Consider the following 25,673-nt stretch of genomic DNA (forward strand, 5'->3'; position numbering starts at 1 on the left):
GGCCTCAGTTCAAATAGGACATTTGTCCTTCAGATTGTCCTGTGCTTTTTTTTGAATCATTGTCACTGGAAAATTCTGTTCTTTGTTTTATTTATTTGCCTCCTCAGGGCTCACGCAGTGGGAAAGTGGTAACTTTTGCCCCACAGCAAGAATATCTTTGGCTCAATTTCGGAGTCTTGCTGTGTTTGCATGGGTTTCCTCTTTGTTCTCTGTTTTCCTCCCACAGTTCAAAAGCATGGTTCGAGGTGTGTCTAGGTGTGGATGTGAGTGTGTGCGACTACTTCTCTGTGTTTGCTCTGAGCTGGACAGGCAACCTGTCTCAGGGTGTACCTTATCTCTGCATATAGTCAGCTGTGATCGGCTCCAGCCAAGTTGAACAAAGCCATATTAAAGCTGCATGGATCACAAGCTGGAGGACACCACATGAATCCACAACAAATTCCATTTTACTGTTCCAAATAATCCGCACAGAAGAAAATTTGTTCACACATTGGTGTAGTGGTTAGCATGAGTGTGACCTCAAAGCAAGTATCAATGGTGTGAAGGTCCGTTGGTGTCAAGTTGACATCTCTGCGATTTCTGGATGTGCATGGATTTCCCTATGATTCTCCATCATAGTGTAAAGACAAGGTTTTAAAGTTAAATCATTCAACTCTGCCAGCGTGATTGGAATTCCATGAATCACTTACATTATATTCACCCTCATTTGGAAAAATCCTGACTTTGTTGTACCTCTTTCCCCTGTTTGGTCCAGGAGTACAGCATCCGAAACAGTCAGTTTCTGCAATATTTACAACTCAAATCAGCCATTAAACTTCCCAAACACGCCCAAAATATAATCGACAGATGGCAGTCTGACAAAACCATCTGTGCCATCCATAAAATGGAAGGACTTGAGCATCAGTCCCACACAAAAAAAACATTTATTTCATGACTAAGAAGGCAAATCTACAACTCATTCAATATAAAAAAAAAACTCCATAGAATTCATTGCACTGGTTAAAAAGAGTTTAGAAAGCTCAAAAATTCAGATATCTGTCTACACTGAACACAAAGCTATGCTAATCATGTCACTTGGCACTGTCACATCATTGTCCTCCCTCAGTTTGTTTTCTAGGGAATATTCAAATTCTGGATAGACAAAACAAGCCAAATATCTCTGTCTCTTTAACGCCCCGTCTCCTTCCTGCACAACGTTTCTGTAAATATTTAATAAAATGACACAAAAGTGAAAAAAAATGTTTGTAAATGGATTAATTTATTCCACTTAACACATTTTGTAGGCTCATACATGAGCTGTGTTTTGGGGAGGAGTTGAAAACAGTCATGTTTAATGCAGCAGAGGGAGGAAACACACATGTTTCAGGTCCAGTGGTGCCCCCAAGTGGTTTTACCCTCAGTGATGAACAGAAGGATCCGACTTTCAGTCCAGAACGGGAGCGGCAGCAGACTTTAATGCAGATCATACAAAGTGGATTTTTTCTAAAGGTTCCCCGCCTTTAAACTTCTTTTTGGTTCTAATCTCGAACTTTGATGTTTTTGTGTCAGACTGTGGAAACTGACCTCCGTTATTTTCTTTTCCAGGAGTGTCATTGTTTCAGGCATGCCTCTCCATAGCGTAGTGGTTTTACCCATCTTATTCTTTACTGGTAAGTAAAGAAATATTGCATTTCTTGCGCTGTGTGCTCTTGTGATGATATGAGAAAGAAAAGTATGGATGAAAACTACTAAGTTCTTAACAAATATCATAAGTAAAACTCCCTAAATGTTATTTTAAAGTTTCATTTTGGATGTTAGTGGACGAATACAGCGTGTTTTACTGTTTTATTACCACGTACTGTAATAATTATTATGTATGAGCAAAATATACGATTATTTTTCGGTGATCCCCCATAGGATCTTGAGAAATACACTCACAATTCCACAAGAGACATAGTTCAAAACCCTGCACGTTTTTATGTTTATTTTTGACAAACGACTCTATAAGGAAAACAAGCAGTATATCCATCCACCCATCTCTGATGGTGCCTCATTGAGTTGTGTGAGGGAGCAAGAGCAACTCCTAGGTCACTGAAGGGGTCACCAGTCCAACAGCACACACTCATGTTTGCATCTACATGGCAGTTTTAGTATTCAGAGGGAATATACCCACATTCAGGAAAACACTCAAACTCCATGAAGGCAGGCTCCCAACTGGAATCAGATCATGAGATTAGAGGCACTGCACCACCATGAGGCCATCAAGAGAAGGTTCATTTAAGTGTACAGTCTGTTGGACTCATCTCTTCAGTTCAAACTTGTGTGGCATATTGGATGAGTTTCTTATGTAAACTCTATTTATCTTAAGTAGGTCTAGTTACAACTGTTTGTTACAGTTTGGACTAATAAGTGCTACATTTCCATTGTGAATGTAGGATTGTTCATTTGACCTCTCTGTTTCATGATTGTTTGGTTCATTATTACGCTGCAGTAACTGTATCACTCAGGAAATACAGATCATTAAATGCTAGATTTCTGGAGACAGTCTGCACCACTCACTGATCTTGCTTCCCTTCAGTTGGGAAATACTTTCATCTCAGCAGTTGGAACTTTCTCTATTAAATGCAGATGTGCTGGATTTTTGAGGTCACCTCGTGAATGCAAATGTAGGAATGAAGAAGCCTCCATCCGCATCTCCCAGAGTGAAACTGTCCAAAGTGCAGTCAGGATAATCTGAAATGATCCGTGCCGCTGCTCTTCTTGCGCTCCCCTCGGCTCCTGACCAAGCAGTTTAATTACAACTCGGCTCCAGTCACTGCCAGTTAATGACTGAGGAGTCCCCCTCTGGGCCAGACATGTTAGAGCCACCGTTTAATCCTGCAAGATAACAGCGTGACCCGAGATCCTCCCGGAAACACACACGGAGTCAGATGAAGATGCAGAGTAATTGGAAGGATTGTCTGGGCTCTGTCTTTAGAGGCTGATGAGGAACCTTCTCCAGGTGTGACTCACTCGGCCTGCAGGATGCACGTCTCTGTGGTGAAGTCTGCTCTGTGAATGAAGCCGTGTGTGTCAGTGTCTTGGTATTCTGCAACCGTCACACTTAAGAGTCTCAAAGTGTAAATAAAAAAATGGAGAAATAGAAAATAGAGAGCTCCAGGTCATGGTTAAATAGAGGTCATGAGCAAAAATGCATGACGAATGAATTCATTGAAATATAACTTGCCAGGGTGTCGCCTCAGCAGAATTATATGACTCATATTCAGAGTACAACGCTCCTTTGTGCCGTTTCAAAATGAAAAAAAAAATCAAACAGCATCACACTGATAAAAAATTAAACTTGTTTTAACATCAAATTTAAAAAAGTGTCTTCTTTGGAATCCTGTTTATAATTGACTACATGGAAAAACGTGTGAACATTTGAAAGCCTGCACTAGATTTATGTGTCCAAAACTTTGCACATGCACAATTCTTCATCATTTATAGATGCTATTTTCATTCTGAATGCTCCAGGGAGCTGACTGGGAAGAAAGGATGTTTTCCCAGAGAAAAGAGGACAAAACAAGCAGCATGTTTATATGATTGCATCTATATTCAATTATAAATTCAAAAGAAACATGAAGAAAACACTAATGTAACTAAATATGGTAACTTTTCCCAATAAAGGGTTACATTATTGTCCATTTATTGATCTTTGATACTTCATTATGATGTGTTCAATTTATTCATACTCAGAAAGCTTTTTGATAAATTTGTTAATTGAATAAAACATGTAAAGTCCTTTGAAACTCCTGTTACATGTAAAAAAAAATATCCTGTTTTCTCTGTCCTTCTTTAGTTGTGTCTGTCTGTGATTAAAAGTCCATTGCTTTAATTACCACATACGTGACGGTACTTGTCACCTGTAGCCGGGCTTATTTTGAGCCCTGCAGGGCTTCGCACTGATGAGTTCATGCATATTTATTTCCTCAGCGGCCAATTCTCTGCGTGGGGGGGATATTAGTCTGGGGAAGAGTTACCGAGTGGAACATTGAGCTCATTATGAGCAGAATGCTGACGACGGGTTTAATCCAGAAGTGTCTGACACGAGCGAGAAGCTCCTGGAGTAGCGGAGTGGAATGTGATGCAGCGTTATTAACAGAAAATGTGTTAAAGACGTCCGAGAGGAGTGTGCCAGAAAGCAGACAAAGCCGAGGAAGTGGAGCAGGAACTGAGCGGGGATGGGGGTGTGGAGGTCGACCGGCTGGAAAGTCTCAGTTCTAAACATGGAGTCGTTTTGGGGATTTCTGAGGAGATAATGAGACTCAGACACAACTGCAGAGAACAAGGGATGGCAGTGAAAGCTGTTTGTCGAATAGAAAGCTCATCACATGAGCAACGCCACTTAAAAGTGATGAGTAAGACGCTCAATATCCATGTTAGTATTAAAAACATGCTGTGTGGTCTTGGTTTACTTTCAAATGAAGCTCCTAATGAAGTCCAGTAAACAGCACAATAAAAAAACCCATCAAGCTCTGGATGTACAGAAAACAAGAGTCTTTGAGCGTTTTTTGCTGCTCAGGTTTAAAACTCTTTCTATTCGAGCCAGTGATTGTATTTCCAGGTGTCCCTGGACAGGAATGTTACTGGAATTGAGTTAAAGGAAGCCTGAAAGGAAGTTGTGTAAAAACGACTGTGTGACCTACATTCACTGGCCAGCGGGTCGGTGTCTGACATCTTGCTAATATTAAACATTTGAATTGTTTATTTGCTGTTTGTTTTGCTTTTCCAGCTGTCTCAAGCACCACGGTGTACGACAGCTACAATGACTTTGCAGAGGAAGACGACACTCCACAGCTTGACTACAAGGGTGTGTATGGAAAAAAACAGTTCTCATGCTTTTTTAGAACATGCTGTTATACTGATGACAGTACAAACTAATCCTCCTCCTTTTTATATTCATCATTCAGACATCGTGGATCATCATGGGGGTGGGGTTGGAGGTGGGGGGGGGGGGGGGGGGCAGTCTCTCCTACCACCACTAGAACATGCCAAGTTCTGCAAAGTAGACCTTTCATTATCATTTTCCACAAGCATAATAAGTCACACACACCAATAATTAAAATCTTCTACTTTCCACTGGAGTGTTCTTTTTGTTTAAGAAGGAGCATAATGTAACAAAAAGCTCATTATTCCAGTTCTGTCTTTGTTCCATTTATTCTTTTACATGCAAAAAAAAAGGGATTTTCTCTCAGTCTTTTCAGGGCAATTCACTTTTCTCATTTGACTATAATAGAAACTATGAAGATCATTGATACAAATTCAGGAATTACAGTTCATACAAGAATAACAGAGAAATATGTTTTGTTGACAAAAAAAGTCTTTTCTATATGGAAATTACTTTCCTATATGTTATTAAGCTTTGATATTTTGTGTCACTGCTTTCTTTCAAAGTGTCATTAAGGCTTTTCCACAGGTTAACACCACAAACAGAAATGCACTTGATTTATGAAAATGTATGCACGTCCTCTCAAGCTGTGAACCATTTTCTATGTAATTTTGCATTTTCCATCTTGCATGTTTCCACGTCTTCCTTCATGTTTGACTTGAGGTCTCGTTTCACAATGGAAAATGTTTTTCCACAGACTTTCTTATACATAGAAAGATATTGGAAGAAACGAATATATAGAAAGTATATCATTATTATTACATTAAATTTCATAATCTTGCTTTGATTCTCATCCCTGATTATTTTTTGGAAATACAGATCCTTTTTGGTGTCATCCTCCGGGTCTGACTAACGGCGAGGCGACCTGCCGCTCCCCTCGGGGCGGCGCCCACAGGAGCACTCTGGGGACGCGCTGCGAGATGAGGTGCGATCGAGGATACCGCCTCATCGGGAGAACTTCCATTCAGTGTCTCAACAACCGGCGCTGGTCTGGAACCGCCTACTGCCGCAGTAAGCAGTGAATTCTCTTTTTCTAATCATTTTTTTAGTGGACAGTTTTTTGTTTTGACCTGTACTGTGTGCTGTGGTGTTGCTTCAGGGATGCGTTGCCACGTTCTGCCCCTCGTTCACCGAGGCAGATACTTCTGCTCCCAGGGTTTCATGGTGGACTCCGTCTGCAGCTTCACCTGCGACTCTGGGTATCGGATCGAGGGGGAACACACGCGCACCTGTCAGCACGGGGGGTCGTGGAGCGGCGCGCAGCCAGTGTGTTCAGGTGAAAAGCACATATTTTAAGCTGGTTTTTGCCTTTGTGCAGCTGTTGAGGAATGAAATGCAATTCTGAACACTCAAATGCATCATATTCTCTGTTACTGTGCCCTCTGTGCTGATGGAAGTCTTTATGCTGGCCTGCAAGTGTGGAAAAAAAACCAGAAAATTCCTTTTAGATGGAAACTAAACGAAGCTGGGCCGTCGTGGTCAGGACTCCTGTTTCATAACATAACAAATATGGTTTTTCTCCCACAGTCTAAAAGCACAGATTTGAGTTAAGTACTATATGTTTTGTTTGAATAATAAATACAAAGTGAAGATATTTCCATTAAAATGTGTCTCATAAAAGTTGAAAAAATATTTCCAAAATAACAGATAGCTGTAAACTTTACTGGAGTCCAGTAATAAACTGTTTGTACTTCATTAATTCTCACTTCTGCTCCAGGAGAACTCTTCCAATCGAAGCTGGGCAGATGTTCAAAGATCATTATGGAAATCCTGCCAAGTACAGTTTTAATTCAGAGCCTTAATGTGAACTTTTAAATCGGTCCATCTGCTCTGGTATACAGTTTCCATCACTCTTCCATCAGATTGGCTCCCCGTGCGTCTGCTCTCTCAAGTCTCACAAAAACAAGCTTATTTCCTGTTTGAACTCTCTCCAAGCGGTTTCCTGTTGCTTTTCTATGCACATGTCCTGCTTTCTTATATCTTTAGTGGTTCAAATATGATAATCACGTTGCTCCATGTTGTTTTGAGTTACCAGGCTTTTCTCCCCCCACAGATATTGATCCTCCAAAGATCAAGTGTCCTCCATCCAGACTGAAGGTCGCTGAGCCTGGGAAGCTGACTGCCAGGGTGACCTGGGACCCTCCCTCTGCCTCAGACACCGCCGACAAATCGCTGGAGTGCGTCGCCGCCCTCCTCTGCTCTTGCTTTCTATTTACCATAAAGTGGAATTAAACATGTGGGCCTTGCCCGTCTCCCTGCAGCGTGATCCTCGTGGGCCAGCAGCCAGGCACCGACTTTCAAGAGGGCGTGCACATCATCCGGTATAAAGTGTACGATCAAGCCAGGAACAGGGCCGCCTGCAAGTTCATTGTACGTGTGGAGGGTAAGCTGCAGCGTAAATCACACACTCGTCAGGCCACTGCAGCGCACGCTGAATTCAGATGTGTTTTAGTCGACCTGGTGTCTTCTGCGCAGTGAGAAGATGTACCGAACTGTCTCCGCCCATGCACGGTTCCCTCACCTGCTCCTCTGATGGGAATAACTACGGCGCCACATGCGACTATCACTGCGATGGAGGACATGAACTGAGGGGGGCGTCGAGTCGGGTCTGCCAGTTCAGCCGCAGCTGGGACGGAAGCCCCGCCGAGTGCGTCCGTAAGTAGTGCCCCCAAACCATTTATCAAAGACCACCGTGAATAAACTGGAAGCGTTAGAATGAACCTCAACAACAATGCAGACATAGTCTTTTATTAAGTTATGCGAGTTTCCTGCAGTAGGAAAATGTAATTGCAGCTTTTAACTGCAGCTTTGTGTTTGCAGCGATGGAGATTAAGTCCGACGTGAAGACGGTTTCTGCTCTCCTGGACCAGTTTTACGAGAAGCGGAGGCTGCTGATCATTTCTGCTCCCAACATCTCCGACGCCGACTACCAGCTGCAGAACGTCATGATACAAGTGAGGAAACTGCTAAAAACTTCATGCAAGCAGACCGACTGAAAGATCAAAACCTGGACATGTTTTCCCCTGCAGAAGGCAGACTGTGGATTAGACCTGAGACACTTCACCGTCATCGAGCTGCTGGGGTCGCCGCCACGAGAGACGGGACGCATCAAGGAGAGGCTGCTGGAGACTGAAGTGATCGAGGGTTTAAGGTGAGACGATAACCTTTAGTCATTAAAGCTGTTTTCAGGTTTATTTATTGGAAAAATAAGATTCGGGTCACAAAAACTCCATTCTTTAATGGCTCCATAAAAGAAAGCCTTTCATTAGCAGTAAGGAGTTACTCCTGTTACTCTTTAAATGTCAGGAGTCTTCAAATAATAATAATAAAAATAAATCCTACATTAGTCCTTAAAAAGTGAAAAAAAGACCTCTTTGATTAAAACTGCCAAACATAGCAACACATCAATAGTTAGTTCCAGCTAGCAGCCGGTGCGATCCCTCCGGAGTCCACGGCTTGGTAACAGAAGCAGAATCAGATGTGTGGAGACTCGCCTCAGAGGAGGATTTTTCCAACGACTCTGTAATGTGAGGAAGGGGCGCTGCTCAGTTTTTCCACACTGGAAAATCTGCCTTCCAACCTTCATCCTCTGCACTGACACACAAACCCTCCTCAGCAGAGTGAGTGCACAGTACACACAGATACAGAGCAAAGCACTGTGGGAAATCCGAAACGACAAAACACAGGAGGTGTGGGAAATGTTGAAAGAATGTCAACCAAAGCGACACAGTAAACAGGGTGCAGTGGCCTGAGAACGTACCTGAATCCACACTGCAATGAGAGATGTGTGTGTGCAGTCTGCAGGTCTGATTTCCTCCCTCAGTCCAGATGTGTCTCAGAAGAGAAGCGGTGACTGGTGACCTTCAGAACGTACGTTGCTTTAATGCATAGTCAGCTGGGATCAGCAACCCCGAGGTAGATAAAGCTGTGGATGGATGGGCAGACACAAACACCTGAGTCTGCACTTTCCTTTTAATCTATTGGGTGTTTTAATCTTTTCAGCTCATTATGTTTCACAGAGCAAAACAAGATCAAAATGAGATCATTCCTCCAGCCAGTTTCAGATTCTCTGCGCCATGGCCAAGCCACACTTTGCTGCTTCACCCAATATTTTTCAGTTTTCTCATGTTTTTGTTTTTTTTTTTAAACAAATTAGAGGGGATCATTAATTTATCATGAGCATCGATTTCTCTATTTTTACTTCAGTTTTGAGAAAGAAAGCTGTTGAGCAAAACACTTTGATCTCTGAAGTTTCAGTGTTTAATGTTCTCTTCAGAGAGACCAAGAACTTGATTGTTTGGAGGAGTTTTCTTCTACAGGACTGTATTATTTTGGATTCCAGTCATTGAAATGCTGTTTCTTCTATACCTGACCTGGCCGCGTGCGTCGTGTTTCTGTGCAGGCAGGTGTTCAGGATCTCCCGGTCGTACTTCAGCATGGTGCTGCTGGACGAGCTCGGCCTGGACCGCGAGCGCTTCATCATGCCGATCGCGTCGGACGAGCTCTTCTCCTACATCGACAGCTTCATGCTGGATGAAGAGGAGCGGGAGCGGCTGGAGCTCCACAGAGAGTTCTGTGACTAACCTAATAACCCTCAACGACTGCCGGCGCAGCATCAGCAACAACAAGAGGGAGCGGAAAAAACAGAAACCAGGTCCGGAGGAACATTCGGAGGGAAACCAGAGGACGGTTCCTCACGTTCAACTGTGATCACTTTACAACACTGAGGTTCGAGCACTGTCGCCAAAATATCAGAGGAGGTTAAATCACAGAAAATATAATCCACAAATGCATAACATATGGTGGCATGATGTCTATTTTTGTGAATATAAACCTTTGATAGCTAATTCTAAATGAGAGAAACTCCCACAATGCAATACTAACAGAACTATTGATTTTTCTTTGTTGGAGAATAAATGTATACCTGATGTTTAGTTAATTTTTTTCTGGGTGAGCAGAACAGGATTCTGACCGAACTCTAATGGACTTAAAACATAAAATATGTACATTAAAAGAAACAGGCTTAGTTACTTCAAATCAAGTCATTTAATGCAACATGTATAAATATAATTTTAAGAGACAGCATTAATATAAAACAAGATGGTCAGGTTAAATCTCAATATTTGTTGAATGTAACATCAGAAATTCTGCATAATAAATTTCTATGTTTAACTATTTCCCCATGCATCACAGTGAATCTTTTAAAATTATGAAGAAAAAAATGTGGCAGATTAACACAGTTTAAGTGCTAAAATGCTGTGCATACACTACGCACAGCCTAAACTGTAACAAATATAAAGTGACTGTGTCCTTGCTCGTGGAATGGATGCACTGCGGTGATGCTTTGGCACGTTTTCAGCGGTAACAGCAGCCTGCAGGTGGGTTGGTGTTAGAGACGGACCCCACGCGGCGAGGCTGGCGTGAGCAGATGTTCAGCTGGTCCGTCAACTATCAGACTGCTGGTCTGATCGACCTGCAACACAACATTTAATCCACAGTTTCATGTTCGCCTCAGCTTCGGTCCGCATCGGAGGATCCAGCTTCACAGAGTCCTCATTTGGCCTTGGCCTTCCCCATGGAGGAGCGCAGTGGAAGAGTGCCCTCTGCCCACGAGTCGGGGTACTGCATCATCTTCTGCCACAGGCTGACCTCCTCTCCAACCGAGTCCAGCTCCACTTCCTCTTTTCCTATTTTGACCGTGCCTGCAGTGGTGGAGATTACAGAGCAGGCAGATAATCAGCACTGAGCTTATAAATAACACAAAACTTCCTTTTCCTTCAATCTAGGGGATAGAAAGGCATGGAGGCCTCACAGCTGCTTCTTAGAGAGGCAATCTTTAATGACAAAACAAAATATTCCAAAAAAATAGAGATGTTTTCTCTGTATTTAAATTTGTCTGACAACAGAAAAACATGCAAATTTATTGGAGGAGCACAACTTAATGCCATAAATGAAAAACCTGCTCATTAGGGAGCTGCTAAAGTGAATGTCAGGTGAAGCTTTACATATTTAAATGTCACTTCTAAGACCCATGGGCCAAATGAGAAGGTAAATATTGGATTTTGACGGGTACCTTTCCCAGAGCTCAGGCGGACTCCTCCCAGAAACTCGTTGTTCAGCATGGCCTCTCTGTCCCACACCGTCAGCTCCACACACATGGCCCTCAGCTGCTCCAGAGCCACGTCTTTGTACACAAACGTGTGGTCGTAGTGGGGGTTCAGGTTCTTCTTCACCACTGGAGTCTTCCTCTTTGTGCTCTTCCCTGTAATGGGGTACAAGTACCTGCAGAACGGCAGGGCGTTATGTCAGTTTAGAGAGAAGAATGGTTTTAAGCAGCAGTTTAGAGCCGGCACTTCATCACGGACCCTTTTACAAAGCTGTCTGACGTTCCTCCCGATTTCATGGCCGTCAAGCTCTTCGCCTCTTTAATTAGGATGTGCAGTTCTCCGCCCTCCTCAGGCACCGCTTTTTTACCTGATTAGAAAAAGAAACCGTGGGAAAAAAAGTAATTAAAAATAAGCCAAATACACTTGGAGTTAAAAGTTTTTTTAAAATCATACTTCCACCTTTTCGTTTCACCGCTGGTGGACTTTTAGGCGTAACATATTTCAGACAGATCACCAGCTCTCCTTTGTCCTGAGCGAAAGCTGAAGCTGGCACAGCAGAGGCTGCCTGTAAAAGAAAACCATGTTTAACAAAGAAAAGAAACACGAATCTAGTAAACAATACAAGAGATGGAGCACAATGATCAGGGCTACCAGAGAACCAAATCCAGAGGATTAATTAAAAACACATGAAACAGGATTATTTAACAAGGCCTCAGATTTTCCATAAAGACCTAACTGAATTAAGCCTTTTGAATCACGATGAAAGCATTTAATAATTTCTACACTGAATGCATTTAATTTTACAAGATATAAGTGAATAAACACAGTTGATATTGGGTTCAAATGTGCTTAAATCTCCTTCCTGCTTGTCTCACCATTTCATATCATCTGCCACTACGACAACAGGATGGAGTCACATGCCTCCTGCCACACTGATGTTTGATCTACAGTCAAACCAAACCCAGATGGTTGAGACTGATACAGGGGTTACATACTGTGAGAACATTTCTTCACTGTTGCCGTTTCTTAACTGAACTGTCATATTTACCAGTTTGTTTGTTTTTTTTTAATCATCTTTTCTTGCAAATAAAGGAGAAAACCAGATGTTATGTTATTTTTTAAATTACAAATGGTGATACAAATGTCAGATTTTGTTAGAAGATGGATGGATGATTATATCCTCATATCGTTGTTTCTTTATTTCAACTGCACTTCAGAGTAGGATTTTCAGTTCCCAAGTGTTCCAACGAGGGCCATATAAAGGGTTAAGGCTGATGGCTATTGCCTATTTAAGAAATTCACTACTGAGAGCAGCAATGCTGCAGGAAAAGCAGAGGACGACGTGGACCCAGAAGGCAGATTTACTATCAACACATTATCTAACCAAAACGTTAAATTCTGCATTGCTAATGTTATGGACCAAATGTTGATGACCCCTCCCTTTTTCACTCCCTCTTCTCCTCACTGGATGATCTCTCAGGTCACACATTGATTATAGGCGGGGATTTCAACATGGTGTGTGACCCAGGAATGGACAGACTCCAACGAGTCTGGCAATCCTCCGAAACTGTGAAACGATACAGAATTTTGGTCTTTGCAATGCCTGGCGTTCTCATCACCCCACTGCAAGAGAAAACACATTCTGCTCTTCAGTTCACCATTCCTACTCTAGATTAGATTATTTCTTAACTAGCAGCACACTGATGAATGACATCTCAGAAATCAAAATCCATCCTATTACCATCAGCGATCACGCACCAGTATCATTTACTCTCAGAAATAAGAAGAATAAACTACAAACTAGAAACTGGAGATTTAATACATCATTGCTTGAAGATCCTGAGTCTATCCGCTATCTTAAAAGAGAATGGTCTATATATTTACAAAATTACGATTTGCCAGACACCTCAGCATGTGTTCTTTGGGAGGCAGGGAAAGCGGTGATGAGGGAAAAATAATTTCCTCTCACACAATCTCTGCTGTTAAACACAGAAGGAAAAATCAGCCATGACCCAGACGAGATAAACAGCATCTTTAGAGATTTCTATAAAACATTATACCAATAACAAATACACACAACAGATGAGAAAATTGATACTTTTTTAAATGATATCAATCTTCCAAAATTGCAAGATGAAAACAGAACAGTGTTTGATTCTCCTGTCAGTGGATGAAGCAATAAATCTCCCAGACAATCACACTTATTGGCAAATTCTCATTAATATCTGCCTATTCAACTGGTCTAAGATTACACCCATGCCTATAAACTGAAATACAAAGCACACCAAATACTACAAAACAGTCTGGAAACTCTCCCAGGATACCAGAACTTTCACTAAATTATGTTCCGTTATTGAAAACAATAGAAGATGAACTCTTACAGTGGAGACGCTCACCTGTATCACTCATGGGGAGGGTTGCCACCATTAAAATAATGATTTTACCTAAGTCTAACTATCTATTTCTAATGATACCAACCAAACCGTCGTCCTGTTGGTTCAAATCCCTGGACTCATATACATCCAAATTTCTCTGGAAAAATGAACCGTCACATATCGGATTAAAGACTTTACAACAGTCTGAAGACAGAGGTGGACTAGACTTGCCCAACTTCAATCATTACTTCCTAGCCAGCAAGCTGCAATATATTTCCAAATGGCTTAAACCTAGCAATCTAGATGAGCCATGGCTCAATGTAGAGCAAGCATTATGTGAGGATCTAGTCATCTCTGACCTGCCATTCATCAGCTCCACCTGCTCGGGGAGGGTTGGCCTCACTCGCAGCACGGTGTGGTTACTGCAGCTCAATTTCAATTGAAAACAACGTATACTTCAACACTCACGAGTGGGGGAGGAGAGGGCAAGGGGGTCTTTCTACAACCCTGTTTCAACTGGGGGGGGGGGGGGGGTGGGGGTTCGGTTGTTTCCCCACAGGCCTGGGGTTTGGGCCGGCTATGGGTTGGGGAGCTGCTGGCTCTGGGGGGTGCATATCTGCCTGTAGCTGGAGGAGCTGTGGATGAGGTGGAGGGTGTGGGTGGTGGTGGGGCCTGGATGTGGGGGGAATGCGAGTGTGCTTGGGTGTTAAGGTTGACTGGCTGTGTGATGTTGGAAGGAGTTAGGGAGGAGGGAGGTGAGCTGGGCGGGGCTGGGGAGAGGGAGGTAGGGGGACGGGGATGGGAGGGGGGTGGAGGTGGCTTTGGGGGTTTGTGATACCCTGGATCTCAGGGTACGCAGCTGGAGCACTGTGGGGGTTCCGGCCTGGGGCGGGTAGCCGCCCATGTGGACCGGTTCTACTGGGTATGGTCATGGCCGTCTGCCTGAGTTGGGGGGGGTTGGCTCCTGGACCCTGGGCTCTCGGCTCTGCCTCCCTGCCCCAGGCATCCCGAGGGGGCCGGCACCTGCTAGTCTTGGCTCCCTGGGACCGGGTCCTGTGGCCGCCGGGGGTCCTGGCTGGGCTTTCCTCTGAGCCCTTCTGGACCGGTGCGTGGACGTCTGCCTGGGGGAGTGGCTCGGATCTGGGCTCTGGGATGGCCGCTGGCTGTCTGGGCCCTGAGCGCCTCTCTGGCCTGCTTCTGGTCTTCTCAGGGGTCAGAGGTCACATTTGCATGTTCACGCTGATCTTTAATCACTCTTCATATTCTGCATGTGGGCTCGGTTACCTTGTTCTCTTGTGGTGGGTTAGACTAATGGAGATCTGTAACAGGTGTCTCCTGTTGCTCTGGTGTAGTTTCATACTTTGCTCCTCAGTTTGCACGCCCCAGTTCACTACCAACTATAATCTCCAACAAAAGTCCGTAGGATACCCTCTGTTATATCTCTATGCAGGTGCAGTAGCCAGTTCTCTGGAGTTTCGATATTAATTCAAGACCGTCATATCTTTGCATTCTCTTCATTTTCTTCATTAATTTTTTTTGTTTGCTCGTTCCCTTGTCTCATTATCTGTCTTTCCGTCCCTCTGTCAGGTCCAGCAATATCATGTATCAGTACTCAAAATAAATAAAATAAAATAAAGAAAGCATTTTTACAAAAGGAGCTTGATACTTAAGCTCCTCTTAGAAGAGCAAATCTGTCGGGCACATAACGGCAGCCAGAACTCCATTCTGCTGCTTCAATGCTGGACAGGACAGGTTTATAAAAAACAAAAAACAAAAAAGCAAATGAGGACTTCTCTCTGTTAACACAGTACATGTACAGAACAGGTTTTAAACTTTACTGCAAACTGTGCTGTTTCTGAGAGCTACGAGGAGCCATGCAAAGCACGGGAAACGCCGAATGTAAACAGAACACGTGGTTAGACAGCTGCTCTTGGGTAATCTAGGAGCTCATAAATTTAGTTTCAGCTGAGAATGCAAATCTAGAATTATCAGTTTTAACAACAAATAAACTCACTGAACAGAAAGAACTCCTCCCTAAAGTTTAGGTCACTCGTTCCCCCTCCACACACACACCTCTCCTTTCAGACACACACCAGTTGCAACAATAATTCAGTGCATTGCCCAACAGCACTGCCACATGGACAGGCGCACCCTGGATTGAATCATGGATCTTCCGATTTGTGTTTTAACTGTGTAGTTTTGTAACTGTGTGATTTTGTAACCATTTTGTAAATGCTGCAGCCCATCTCTGCCCGGTCTGCTCGGAAGAACTGGGCTTTAATCTCAACTGACTTTTCTTGGTTAGATAAAAGTTATGAGTCACTCTTGAAAAATAGATGTTTTCTTCAACTTGACTCATTTTTTGGAAACGTTTTATAATGAAGCACTGTGTAATCATGTTTTGAAAAGTGAAAATTTTTTACTATTATAAGTGTTTAAGTATTATAAGTGGGATTATAAAGGACACTCTGCACAGCCACATCGTTGTACACCGTATGAAATATAATGATCTACCCTCGCCATGAGAGTTGCCTGGTCCTCATTCGTGGAATCCAGGTCTCTGCTGTCCAGGGGGACCTCCACCTCTCCCAGGAAGGCGTTTCGGCTGAGGCGGCCATGATGCCAGACGGATATCAACACGGAGCGGGTGGAGAGCTGAGAGCGGCCGATGGAGTACTAGCGGTGGAAGAGAGAGAAGAGGTGGCGATCAAAGGCCCGGCTCACTGCTGATACAGTGAAGAGACTTATATAATTTTAATGCTCTGTTGCTGCGGGATCCTTAAATAAACCATAAAACATAGATTAAAAGGAGAACAGACATCAAATATTCATTGAAAATTGCCGCTCCAATCTTCGAAATAATACCCTTTAACAAATGTTTAAACGGAAAATTCTACTTTACAGAGGGATTATCAGCTACAAATGGATTCATCGAAGCTAATTTTCTATTCAGCAGTTTGATTCATTACTGTATTTAAAGCAGACTTCAAACAGGAAGACAGGGGAAGAATCAATATTTGACCACCGCGGCTCTAACCTGCAGTGTCAATACCAATGGTGAGGTCTGTGTGGGTGCGGTCACCGTTTGCAGCAGACAAGAATCAAGGTCACACAACAGGAAGTGTCACCAAGTCGGCCCCTGAGAGAGTTTATACAGCGAACGCAAGTATCAGACCGTCACCTTTAACGTTTCGTTGTAGACGGGGTCGATGGTGTGTCTCTTGATGCTGGTCTTCCTTTTGCTCTGGCGAGATTTGTCGGGAAGCAGATAACATTTGACGTAACTGGAACAGAAAGCAGAACGCTGCGGTCACAGTTTCTCCAGGTCTTCCACCGCATTTCCTGACTAATAGCAGAGAATTGGGGAGAAAAAAAAAGGAAAAAAGGAAAAAAGGTTTCCTGTGAGTTCCAACTAATCACCTCTGAGATGTGATTATGGAGCGTGTAAACACAGCAGCCTTATCGGGATGATCAAAGCTGTGAGGGGCGTGTGTGCGCTAGAAAAATGTGTCAGCGCTGCAGTCAAGGCCAAGCGTAACGCCGACCTTCAGATATCTGCCTGTGAACATGAAGGGGCTTGATATTTACGGGTTGCAGATCTGCCGCGACACGTCGCCGTAGGCCAGCTTGTGGCACTCCTTGATGAGGACATGGAGGCTCTGCGTGTGCTCGTCGTAGCTCAGAGTGAAGACGACGTCGCCGCTCACGTCCACGCTGTCAAAGTCTCCTGCCTCGCTGTAAATGCTCATCAGGCTGCCCGCCGTGCTCTGCACAGGACGACATTCATGAGCGATTGGTCTTTTCTGTTTGTTAACACCAAATATTCACTTTTTGATGACTGGATGTGAAACAGTTCTTTAGGTATAACTGAAAAACCGTTTTATAAAACCTGTCTTGTGTATCAATAAGCCGTCTAGTTGTCCAATCACTGAACCTTGCTGTTTTTATATAGCATTACTAAATGATTGCTTCAAATTCACAAATGTCTGTGACCTGAGGATGGAATAACTAAATATTTTCAAACATCTGAAATCAGTTTTCAATAATGACAGAAAAAACCCGAAGGCTTTCTGATATCTGAGCTTCTCCTTTGTGTGTGTAAAAATTTTGCCAAAACATGTTATTTTATGCTTCACCTGATAAATTGATAAACACATTACAGTTGCTCAACAAAATGTAAAATTTTCCTCTCATTATATAATTTAACCTGTTTAGTGAGGCTGAATCCAGTTACATAAGTTATCTGATGATGAGAAATCAAACTTCTTCCTAGTACTCCCATGCCTTTGTGCCTGATGTAGACACCTTATTGAGATTTACTTTGTGCTTTTACATTTGGTCACATGAGAGGTAGACAAAAGACAGAAAACATGGTGAAGAAACCTGAAAAACCCGGTTTCCATGTTCACTCCATTATCAAACGCAGCGATCAGATCAGATCTGACATGGTATACACTTCAAAAATGCAAAAGTTGTCTCATTGCATCAGCAGTGTTATTCTCATGTGAACAAGTATGAAGCTATGTTTCACAATACGTGAAAAAATATTAAAATCTACCTTTTTAGGATATTTTGTGCCAGCAAACTTCTGTAAACTGGATCATTTATCATGACTGGTAATTTTTGATTTTACTTGGTTCAAATCTCACATTTTGTCCATTTCAGGCTCGCTGTCTCAGATCAGGGATTAAAAAAAAAATGAATGAAGACAATACTACGTAAAACTAGACTGAGATGTCTAAAGGATTACAATGTTCTGGTAAATACCTAAATCTAAAGTGACAACCCGGAAATCACTTAAGCCGAGGCTTTAATTTTCTCTCTGTAGAAACACTTTGTGAGATTGTACACATCGGCTTCAAACTTCCGTCACTAGTTGAGGATATCCTAAAGTTACAGATGCTTGTTTAGATAAGCGCGCAGTTCTGATATGAGTCACGGTGAGCCGTCTTCACAAGCCTGTACTGAAGTGTCAGCAGATACCCTCAGACTCTGCAGGCTGGAGGTGCTGGAGGCCATTGACGTCTTATGAAAGTTAACCAGCGAGTCGATATCTTCCTCCTCCTCCTCCTCGTCTTCCTGTAGAAACATAAAACATCATGCAGATTAATCAAACGTCATATTCTAGATGTTTAATCAACTGCTTTAGTTTATTTAAAGGGCACTATAAGAAAAGAAATTAAAGACACTAAAGATCACCAATAATTCAGTTGTTTTTACTCTGCTCACCTGTAAATCCAGGCCAGGTACAGAACGGCTCCTCGCGCCCATCGAGGACTCCGATTTGTAGCGCAGGTCCAACGTCGATACAGATTCTGAGTAAACATTCAGACCAACGAGTAAACAAACATTTGGTTATGACAGAACATAACCAGAGGGCGCGAAAACAGCAGCGTTCATACGTATAGCGTTGTTTTAATCTGTCTGTGGTGGGTCAGTCCCATAATGCAATGCAATGTGATGTTAGCTGTTATAATTACATACATTTTCATATATTAGCACAACAATCACACATTTTCTCATTCAAAACAGATTTAATGGGTCAGTTCTGTGATAAAGTGAGGGCCCAACGCCCCCTGAAGCTCCGCCTCTGCGTTCATAAGAGACTCACCTGGATTTTTCGGGGCTCGTTTCACGCTCTTCTTAAAGAGTCGATCAACTTCCAGCTCTGGACTCGGACAGACCGGTTTCACTTCCGAGCTCTGAAGGGACGACGACAAAGAGACGGGGAGATACGACCATGGAAGAAAAGGATGAATGCTTCTAGGAAAACGGGAAAGTTTCTTACAGCCTTGACTTCTGGTTGGGAACTTTCATCTGGGATAATGCTGGCTTTGACGGGGACGGTCAGGCTGGAGACTCTGGATACAGCAGGACTGGATCGATCCGAGCGGTTCTCTTTCCTGGACACACAACCTTTAGTTTCAGTCTTTGATGCACAGCTCTCCATCTCTCATTATCATCTCAGACAGCAAAAAGGTTTTATCTAAGACTTTGAATCAAATAACTAAATCAAAGAGAAGCATTATGATTCTTTATGAGTTCATGCTATCTGATAGTTCGCATTAGATTTGCACTGAGTTACTTTGGTCATCACGATCTCAGACTGCAGTATTTCAGTCCTGGACCGTTACCTCTGCTGGTCGGGGGTCACACGGCCGGACTCGGTCTCGGTTTTACAGCTGGCTATGCTGGCGTTCTCTGCAGACTCGGTGTCGCTGCGCGTCGGTTTGGACCAAACCTCGTCCCTTGACCCAAAGGACTCCCTTGAAATAGTGGATCCTGAATTCTGGGGTTTATGGCTGTTGGTGACACGGATTGAGACATTTCTAAACTCAGCTTAGAGAAAATGTGAAGTTTTCAAACTGCGGTAAAGAAACTGAGCTCACCACTTGTTCATCACATTCTTCTGCCTGGGCATGGGCACAGGGTTGGGTGGCTTGGAGTTTGTTTTCAGTAGCACCTCTCCTGCTGTCTCACGTTTATTTGCTACAGCAAAGAACAGAAACTTTCAATCACTCTTCAACGTGACTCTTTTATAGCATTACCGCTGGAATAACAAAGCTGTGGAAGCAGCAGAGTGATGTTGACATTCCTGGTTGAACCGCTGATATGCGCTTCCTGATCCGGACTCACATGACGGCTTCTTTTTCAGAGAGACCCTCACGAGGTCGTGTCCAGGCGCCGCCGAGAAACGGTTCACCCTCTGATCATAGAACCAGTCACCCGTTCGCTTCTTTAGATCCCTGAAGTCCAACAAAAACACCTCAACTTCAAGGTCTACAGTCAACAGACGATCTGGTTAATGGTTACAAAAAACACAAACCTGTAAGAACATTGATTTTTTTGTTTTTTTTGTTTGCAACATTACAATACAGTGCAGAAACTTTTCTGGCATTTTAAGGAAATGTCTGTTAGAGCAGGGTGAAATGCTCCTGATGAGGGTTGTGAGAAAGCAGAAAGAAGATATATTAGCTGTTCAAGTATCTTATAGACGAATTTAAAGATATTTGTTCAGTCTGGAAGCTCAACAGTCAAACGTTTCACATTGTTTCCCATAATTTCTTAAAACATTACAACTGAAACAGCCTTCAGTTTGTTTGAGCCCAAGCTGTATTTATAACACTGGACCAAAACATGAAAACAAAGAGTGCCCAGCAGAATGAAGCTGAATGGAAAACTCTAAAACCGACATGGGGTGATATTTTAACCAGCTGAAATCAGTCAGAAGGCTTCTGAAGCCCAGCGTGTTCTGGTACTGGAGGACTTCCTGCCTCTCTGCTCACATGACAGCAGTCCCGACAACATATTTTTAAAACCAATTGGTGGAACCGTAGCAATCATTTTTATACAAATGGATCAAACAATCCAATCCTGACAGGCAAAAACAAGGAGCCCAAAACTGCAAACATCAGTCAGTCTGCAGAGGAATTTTAATGAAGGCTAAATTCCTAAAAATAATTCCCAACGAGCCATGAGGATGTCTCCAGGCTCATGGGGAAAAACACAAGCTTCACCTGCAGTATGTTGTTACAGTAAACACGACATTTCTTACGATTCCTTGAAGCACACGCAGCACAGCCAGGAGTTGTTGGTCAGGGCCGTGCGGCAGTCGGGACAGACGTCGTGGTGGCACATCATGCACTGGCTGGAGAAAGCGGCGAGTCGACTCAGGGGCTCCAGGCACCGGGCACATGTGCGCTCACTGTACTTTCCGCTGCCACGTTTGGCCCCTTTCCTCTTCACCTCCAACAACTCGCTCTTCAGCTTCCTGACAAGCAGAAAAATAAACAACAAACAATCAGGACTTGAACAACATTTACCTTCGCCACTGCACATATTTACAAGTGATATAAAGTGTTTAATAGAACAAAATGACAGATTTTAGGACTACAAGCCTAAATAGGCTCTATTTGAAAGATTAAATGTGTTTCATTGATGAAAACACCATGAAATGTTGGTACTTCTACAAACTGTAAGTAGAGGAAAATGTCTCTCCTATCCTCACCGCACTCGCTGCTCCTCGGCCAGCCTCAGCTCTTCGTCCCGTCGCAGCACCTCCAGGATCAGCTCCTGCTCCGATTCGGACAGGAAGCCCAGCTCGATCATCGCCGCGGCCTCCGGTGTCGTGACGTTAACCTTTGAATCCCAGTCAGACTGGCTCAGGTCCTCCACATCAGGAGGATCCACCTGAGGCTGGAGGAGAAAATGAATGGGATTAAACTTCCTGAGTGGAAAAAGAAGTTTGGTTTTTAGCGTCAACTAAAGATTTGATAAAAATACAACATTTCAGATGAACAGAAGACTACATTAGACTCGTAAACAATCTGTTCTCCCGTGGCGACAATATATAAACAGCTGGTTGGTAAACTTGAATTGATTTTTAAGTCTTCCTATGGGCCTCAACACAGCTAAGAAAGTCTTCCTGTGTGACTTTTTTGGGTTTGGTGTGTGTTATTTTACCTATACTGGGATAAATACATCACAGAGACCGTCTTATTTTGTCATCTGGCTTTTAAAACAGGGTTTTTTTGTCAATCACTGCATAAAAACAGTGACACAGTGACTGGATGACCTGAATCATGCTGCACACAAACAAGGCAGTTCAATGATTCAAACACAAATGATAACATGAGCATTAGGGGCATTTTCTCAATTAAGCTTTCTGTTGGATATCAATAAGCACGTTCCTCATTTTACTCAACAGACTGAATTTGTTCAAGAAGGTCGAAAATTGTGCGTTTCTCTAGTTTTTCCCCCTCCCCCAAGGTAATGTTCAAGTTCACAAGTTCTTCTGAATTACTCTGCTTCTGATGGAGAAAGTCGGGCATCACTGGTGGCCAAAAAGCTCCATTCTTTGCTTTCTGATTTTTTTTTTTTTTAATATATATATATATATATATATATATATATATATATATATATATATGTATATATATATATATTTCTATTTTCAACATTATCATTACGGTGATGAGAGGTGTGCATGCCAAAACAAGACTAAAAAGTTCTGTGTAGGGAAAATATAGATGCACAGGGTTGGATTTCATTGCTTTTGTCTAATAATTTACATCTGATGATGACTGAGCATTTCAGGTCTTAAGCTAGAGTTACTCATACTTTTTATGACAGCAGATGCAAACATAGAAAAACTTTCCAAACTTTCACTGTGCAAACATAACTGCGTTAACTTAGATCACATTAAATATGTATTTATCCTTCAGGATTTACAATAGTGACGAATAATTCATGTAAAGCCTAATTTAATTTAGAAACTGAAACTATTTTTATTTTGGTTTTTCTTTTTTAGATATTTTTGTTTCCCCCTCTAGCTTACTTTATTCATGTATTGTATTTTACTCTATATTCATCTCTTAGATTTAATTTACTTTTTGTTTAATTTTTTCCAATTTATTAAAAAAAGTGTAAATGTAAATGTATTAAAAGTTTAATTGTTAGTAACAGTTGATTTCTTCTTATCAGTTTGATCTTAATTCCATTCTCATATCTTTTTATATATTCTTTTTAACTTTTATTTGATTGAGTCTGAGTGAAAACTGCTCCAGTAAATATCCGTCCCTCTGACTCCTGGAGGTTCCACTGGACATGTTTATTATTTTTTCTCTCCTTACATGAGGAGAGACTTCAACCTGATGAATGACTCAGAAGAAGCAGGATGTGAGAGGACTTTAAAACTCCCACAGAGAGCCCGTGCTCAGGGTGAAAGCTTGTTTTTGGTGTGACGGGTAAGAACAACATGAGCTTGGCCCTCCTGCATGGTTCCCACCCTCTGAGGATACAGAGAGCTGGGTGGAGCTGAGCCCAGCTTTACCATTTGTTCAAGACCAACATCAAGCTTATCATCTGTCATGTTCCCAACTCAGACTTAATGCCCTGTTTGAACAGACTTAAAGGAAATTAAAAGAAACTGGTCCTGCTTTACAAAGAAATGGTAAAAGCTTCTATTTGGAGAAAAAAACCTGACACTGTTTTTCCTCATTGTTTGAATGCCTGGAGCAAAGTTTCTGTGAGAGCTGATTAGGAATAGCTGCAGGGCAACTTCCACCAGAACAGAACCTTCAAGGAAATGGTGAATGTTCCAGGTGACAAGGTTAGAGGTGTGTTTCCTGGAATATTCAAAAGGTTTTCACCTTGAGGAAGGCTGTTTGGAAAAAAAAAAAAAAAAAAAAAAACACCCATAGAGTAGAAGATGTGGAACAAATATGCATGCTTGATATTCTGCTGTATCACAATGAATGTAAAATAACCCTGAAATAACTAATATTATGATTTCAGTATTTATAAAAAGGAGGAAAAGAGATGGAAACAGTTCAAACTAGAGCAAAAAAGAAACTGCAGCTAACAACACATCAAACACTCAACTCAGGATAGGGGCAGGGGTTTGCTTGAAATATCGACACATTTATTCTCTCCTGAAGCAGCCGATGGAGAATTAACTGGAGATCAGACGCACCTGTTGGTGAAAGTTGAGTCGCTCCGCTGCGCTGCTTCCTGAAAAGCCGGAGAAAAAGGCAGAAGAAGCTTTTACTGCTATTCCACCGAGGACAAACACAGTTTGGACTCTCTGCTTCCAAATAAGATCCTAACTGCGCCTCCTCCTCCTCCTCTTCTTCCTCCTCCTCCTCCTCCTCTTCCTCTTCTTCCTCCTCCTCCTCTGCAGATCTCCGTGTGTCCGTTTGCGTGCGCGCGAGCGCGCGCTCTGCAGGAGTCCCGGAAGATAAGGAAAGTCTGAGCGCCTCGACACATTTTCCATGACAGGTGCATTTCCTTTGCTCTATTTACCACAGGAGGGCTGCATGTGGAAAATCAGCCGTCTGAAACAGTCCGATAACCCCCCCCCCCCCCCCCCCACCCTCACCCCCCCTCACCCCCCCCCTCAAGCTGGAAACACGGGAAGCGCGCGGCCTGGTTTGGTCTCTGTGGACAGTTGCCTCTGTGGCCATGGGCGGGCCGAGAGACCACTGCCCCTCTGACCACCCCCCACCACCCCCCCCCCCCCCCCCCCCCCCCAATGTTTTTGTCTTTACATGTCTTTAAATGATCTCTTCAAATATCTTTTTTGTTTCCTTTTCAGAGTCCTGAGTTTCTCAAAAGCCATTTCATTTAAATAAATGAATCAAACCTACAAATATGCATCAAGGTCACGCACTGGCAGCCCGAGACGTCTGTGGGGACTTTGTTTTCATCTTCGAGTGTTTCTGTTGACTCTGACTGAATCAAGAGTAAGAGAAGAAGCAACATAAGCTCAACGCCATCAGCTCCAGCAGCGGCTCTCTGGAGGAATCCCTCCGTTCTGAGGGTCAGTGACATTTTGATGGTTATGGACGACAAACTGTCAGCCCTCAACACCTGAATCGCTCTGTTGATTTGCTCCATAAAAGACCACTGGGGCCGCGGCCTGGAGGTCACCAGGGGCAGCTCTCTGAAAAGAGTACAGGTTCTGTTTTCTTATTTACAATATCAAACATGACATTTATAAAATGTCAAACTTACTATTTGGTCATTTCCACCTTCTTTTTTATTCCTGACTAACTTAGCATAAATATAGTAATGATGTTGACTGAATATGTAGTGAAATACTGAAATACTGTAGCCTACAGTCAACACGCTCACTTAATTTTTGATAACCTGATATTGAAGGTTGCATTGGTTAAAGTTCTATGGAGGCATGCTGTTGTATACCGAGGAGAGGCGAAGGCCTGCTTCACAATACAGACACCACAACAACTGGCACCAGCCTGGACCACTTACAAGAGCAAATAATGCCAAGAGTAGCTTACTGACATGCAGTCAGTGCCCTCAGGAGGATGGTGATTCTGGTCACAGACACATGAACCAAATGTATTTCTTGAATATGGTTGGATTTGCTGAACCATAACAGTGACCCAGAGGTCTTTCGCTCAATACTTAACGTGAAAGTGGGATTTTTTTTTTTTTTAACTTTTTCAGTGCTTCAAATGTAGATCTCAGCTCTGGAGGATAGCTGAGATTAACAGTAACATTAAAAAACAACATATGAACTGTAGGTGGTTTACTACCCAGCTTATCCAGAACTCGCACAGCTTCCAGAACAACCCTGACACCCCCTGGGTAATCATCTGGCTCTGGAAGTTCCTCCCAGACAACAAAGACATCAAATTTTAGATTATTTTCCTTTCTCATCCTGGGCCATCATGACACTGTTCATGCTTTTGCCTTGAACCTTATATACACACTCAATGCACTGAACGCCACTTTGACTGTTTTGATCCTCTTTATTTCTGT

At 42.8% G+C, this 25,673-nt stretch overlaps 2 protein-coding genes across 2 annotated transcripts; one reads left to right on the plus strand and one right to left on the minus strand.

Moving 5' to 3' along the window:
- Nucleotides 1-1,401: 1,401 nt before the first annotated feature.
- srpx2 (sushi-repeat containing protein X-linked 2) lies at nt 1,402-9,834 on the plus strand. Its single transcript, XM_030107570.1, has 11 exons — nt 1,402-1,488; nt 1,585-1,649; nt 4,751-4,828; nt 5,726-5,917; nt 6,006-6,182; nt 6,960-7,083; nt 7,168-7,289; nt 7,382-7,561; nt 7,727-7,860; nt 7,936-8,057; nt 9,309-9,834. The coding sequence occupies exons 2-11, from the start codon at nt 1,604-1,606 to the stop codon at nt 9,487-9,489; spliced, it is 1,356 nt and encodes a 451-aa protein (XP_029963430.1). The 5' UTR covers nt 1,402-1,488; nt 1,585-1,603; the 3' UTR covers nt 9,490-9,834.
- Nucleotides 9,835-9,937: 103 nt separating this feature from the next.
- sytl4 (synaptotagmin-like 4) lies at nt 9,938-24,018 on the minus strand. Its single transcript, XM_030107558.1, has 17 exons — nt 23,863-24,018; nt 21,397-21,584; nt 20,944-21,159; nt 20,025-20,134; nt 19,778-19,877; nt 19,523-19,690; nt 19,177-19,291; nt 19,000-19,090; nt 18,618-18,703; nt 18,372-18,467; nt 16,977-17,155; nt 16,570-16,672; nt 15,903-16,064; nt 11,473-11,578; nt 11,272-11,380; nt 10,980-11,188; nt 9,938-10,608 (listed from the first exon to the last, which is right to left on the minus strand). The coding sequence occupies exons 2-17, from the start codon at nt 21,495-21,497 to the stop codon at nt 10,460-10,462; spliced, it is 2,100 nt and encodes a 699-aa protein (XP_029963418.1). The 5' UTR covers nt 21,498-21,584; nt 23,863-24,018; the 3' UTR covers nt 9,938-10,459.
- Nucleotides 24,019-25,673: the final 1,655 nt, after the last annotated feature.

The sequence above is a fragment of the Salarias fasciatus genome, chromosome 2 (assembly GCF_902148845.1).
Source record: "Salarias fasciatus chromosome 2, fSalaFa1.1, whole genome shotgun sequence".
NCBI lineage: Eukaryota > Metazoa > Chordata > Actinopteri > Blenniiformes > Blenniidae > Salarias > Salarias fasciatus.

Bases quoted from the DNA above. Each gene is read 5' to 3' on its own strand.
- srpx2 (XM_030107570.1), top strand. From the start codon at position 1,604: ATGCCTCTCCATAGCGTAGTGGTTTTACCCATCTTATTCTTTACTG. The intron at 4,829-5,725 runs GTGTGTATGGAA...TTGGAAATACAG, and splicing joins TCCACAGCTTGACTACAAGG to ATCCTTTTTGGTGTCATCCT. The intron at 7,861-7,935 runs GTGAGGAAACTG...TTTCCCCTGCAG, and splicing joins TGCAGAACGTCATGATACAA to AAGGCAGACTGTGGATTAGA.
- sytl4 (XM_030107558.1), bottom strand. From the start codon at position 21,497: ATGATCGAGCTGGGCTTCCTGTCCGAATCGGAGCAGGAGCTGATCCTG. The intron at 20,135-20,943 runs GTAAGAAATGTC...GTTGGACTTCAG, and splicing joins TGCGTGTGCTTCAAGGAATC to GGATCTAAAGAAGCGAACGG. The intron at 18,704-18,999 runs GTGAGTCTCTTA...ATGTTTACTCAG, and splicing joins ACGAGCCCCGAAAAATCCAG to AATCTGTATCGACGTTGGAC.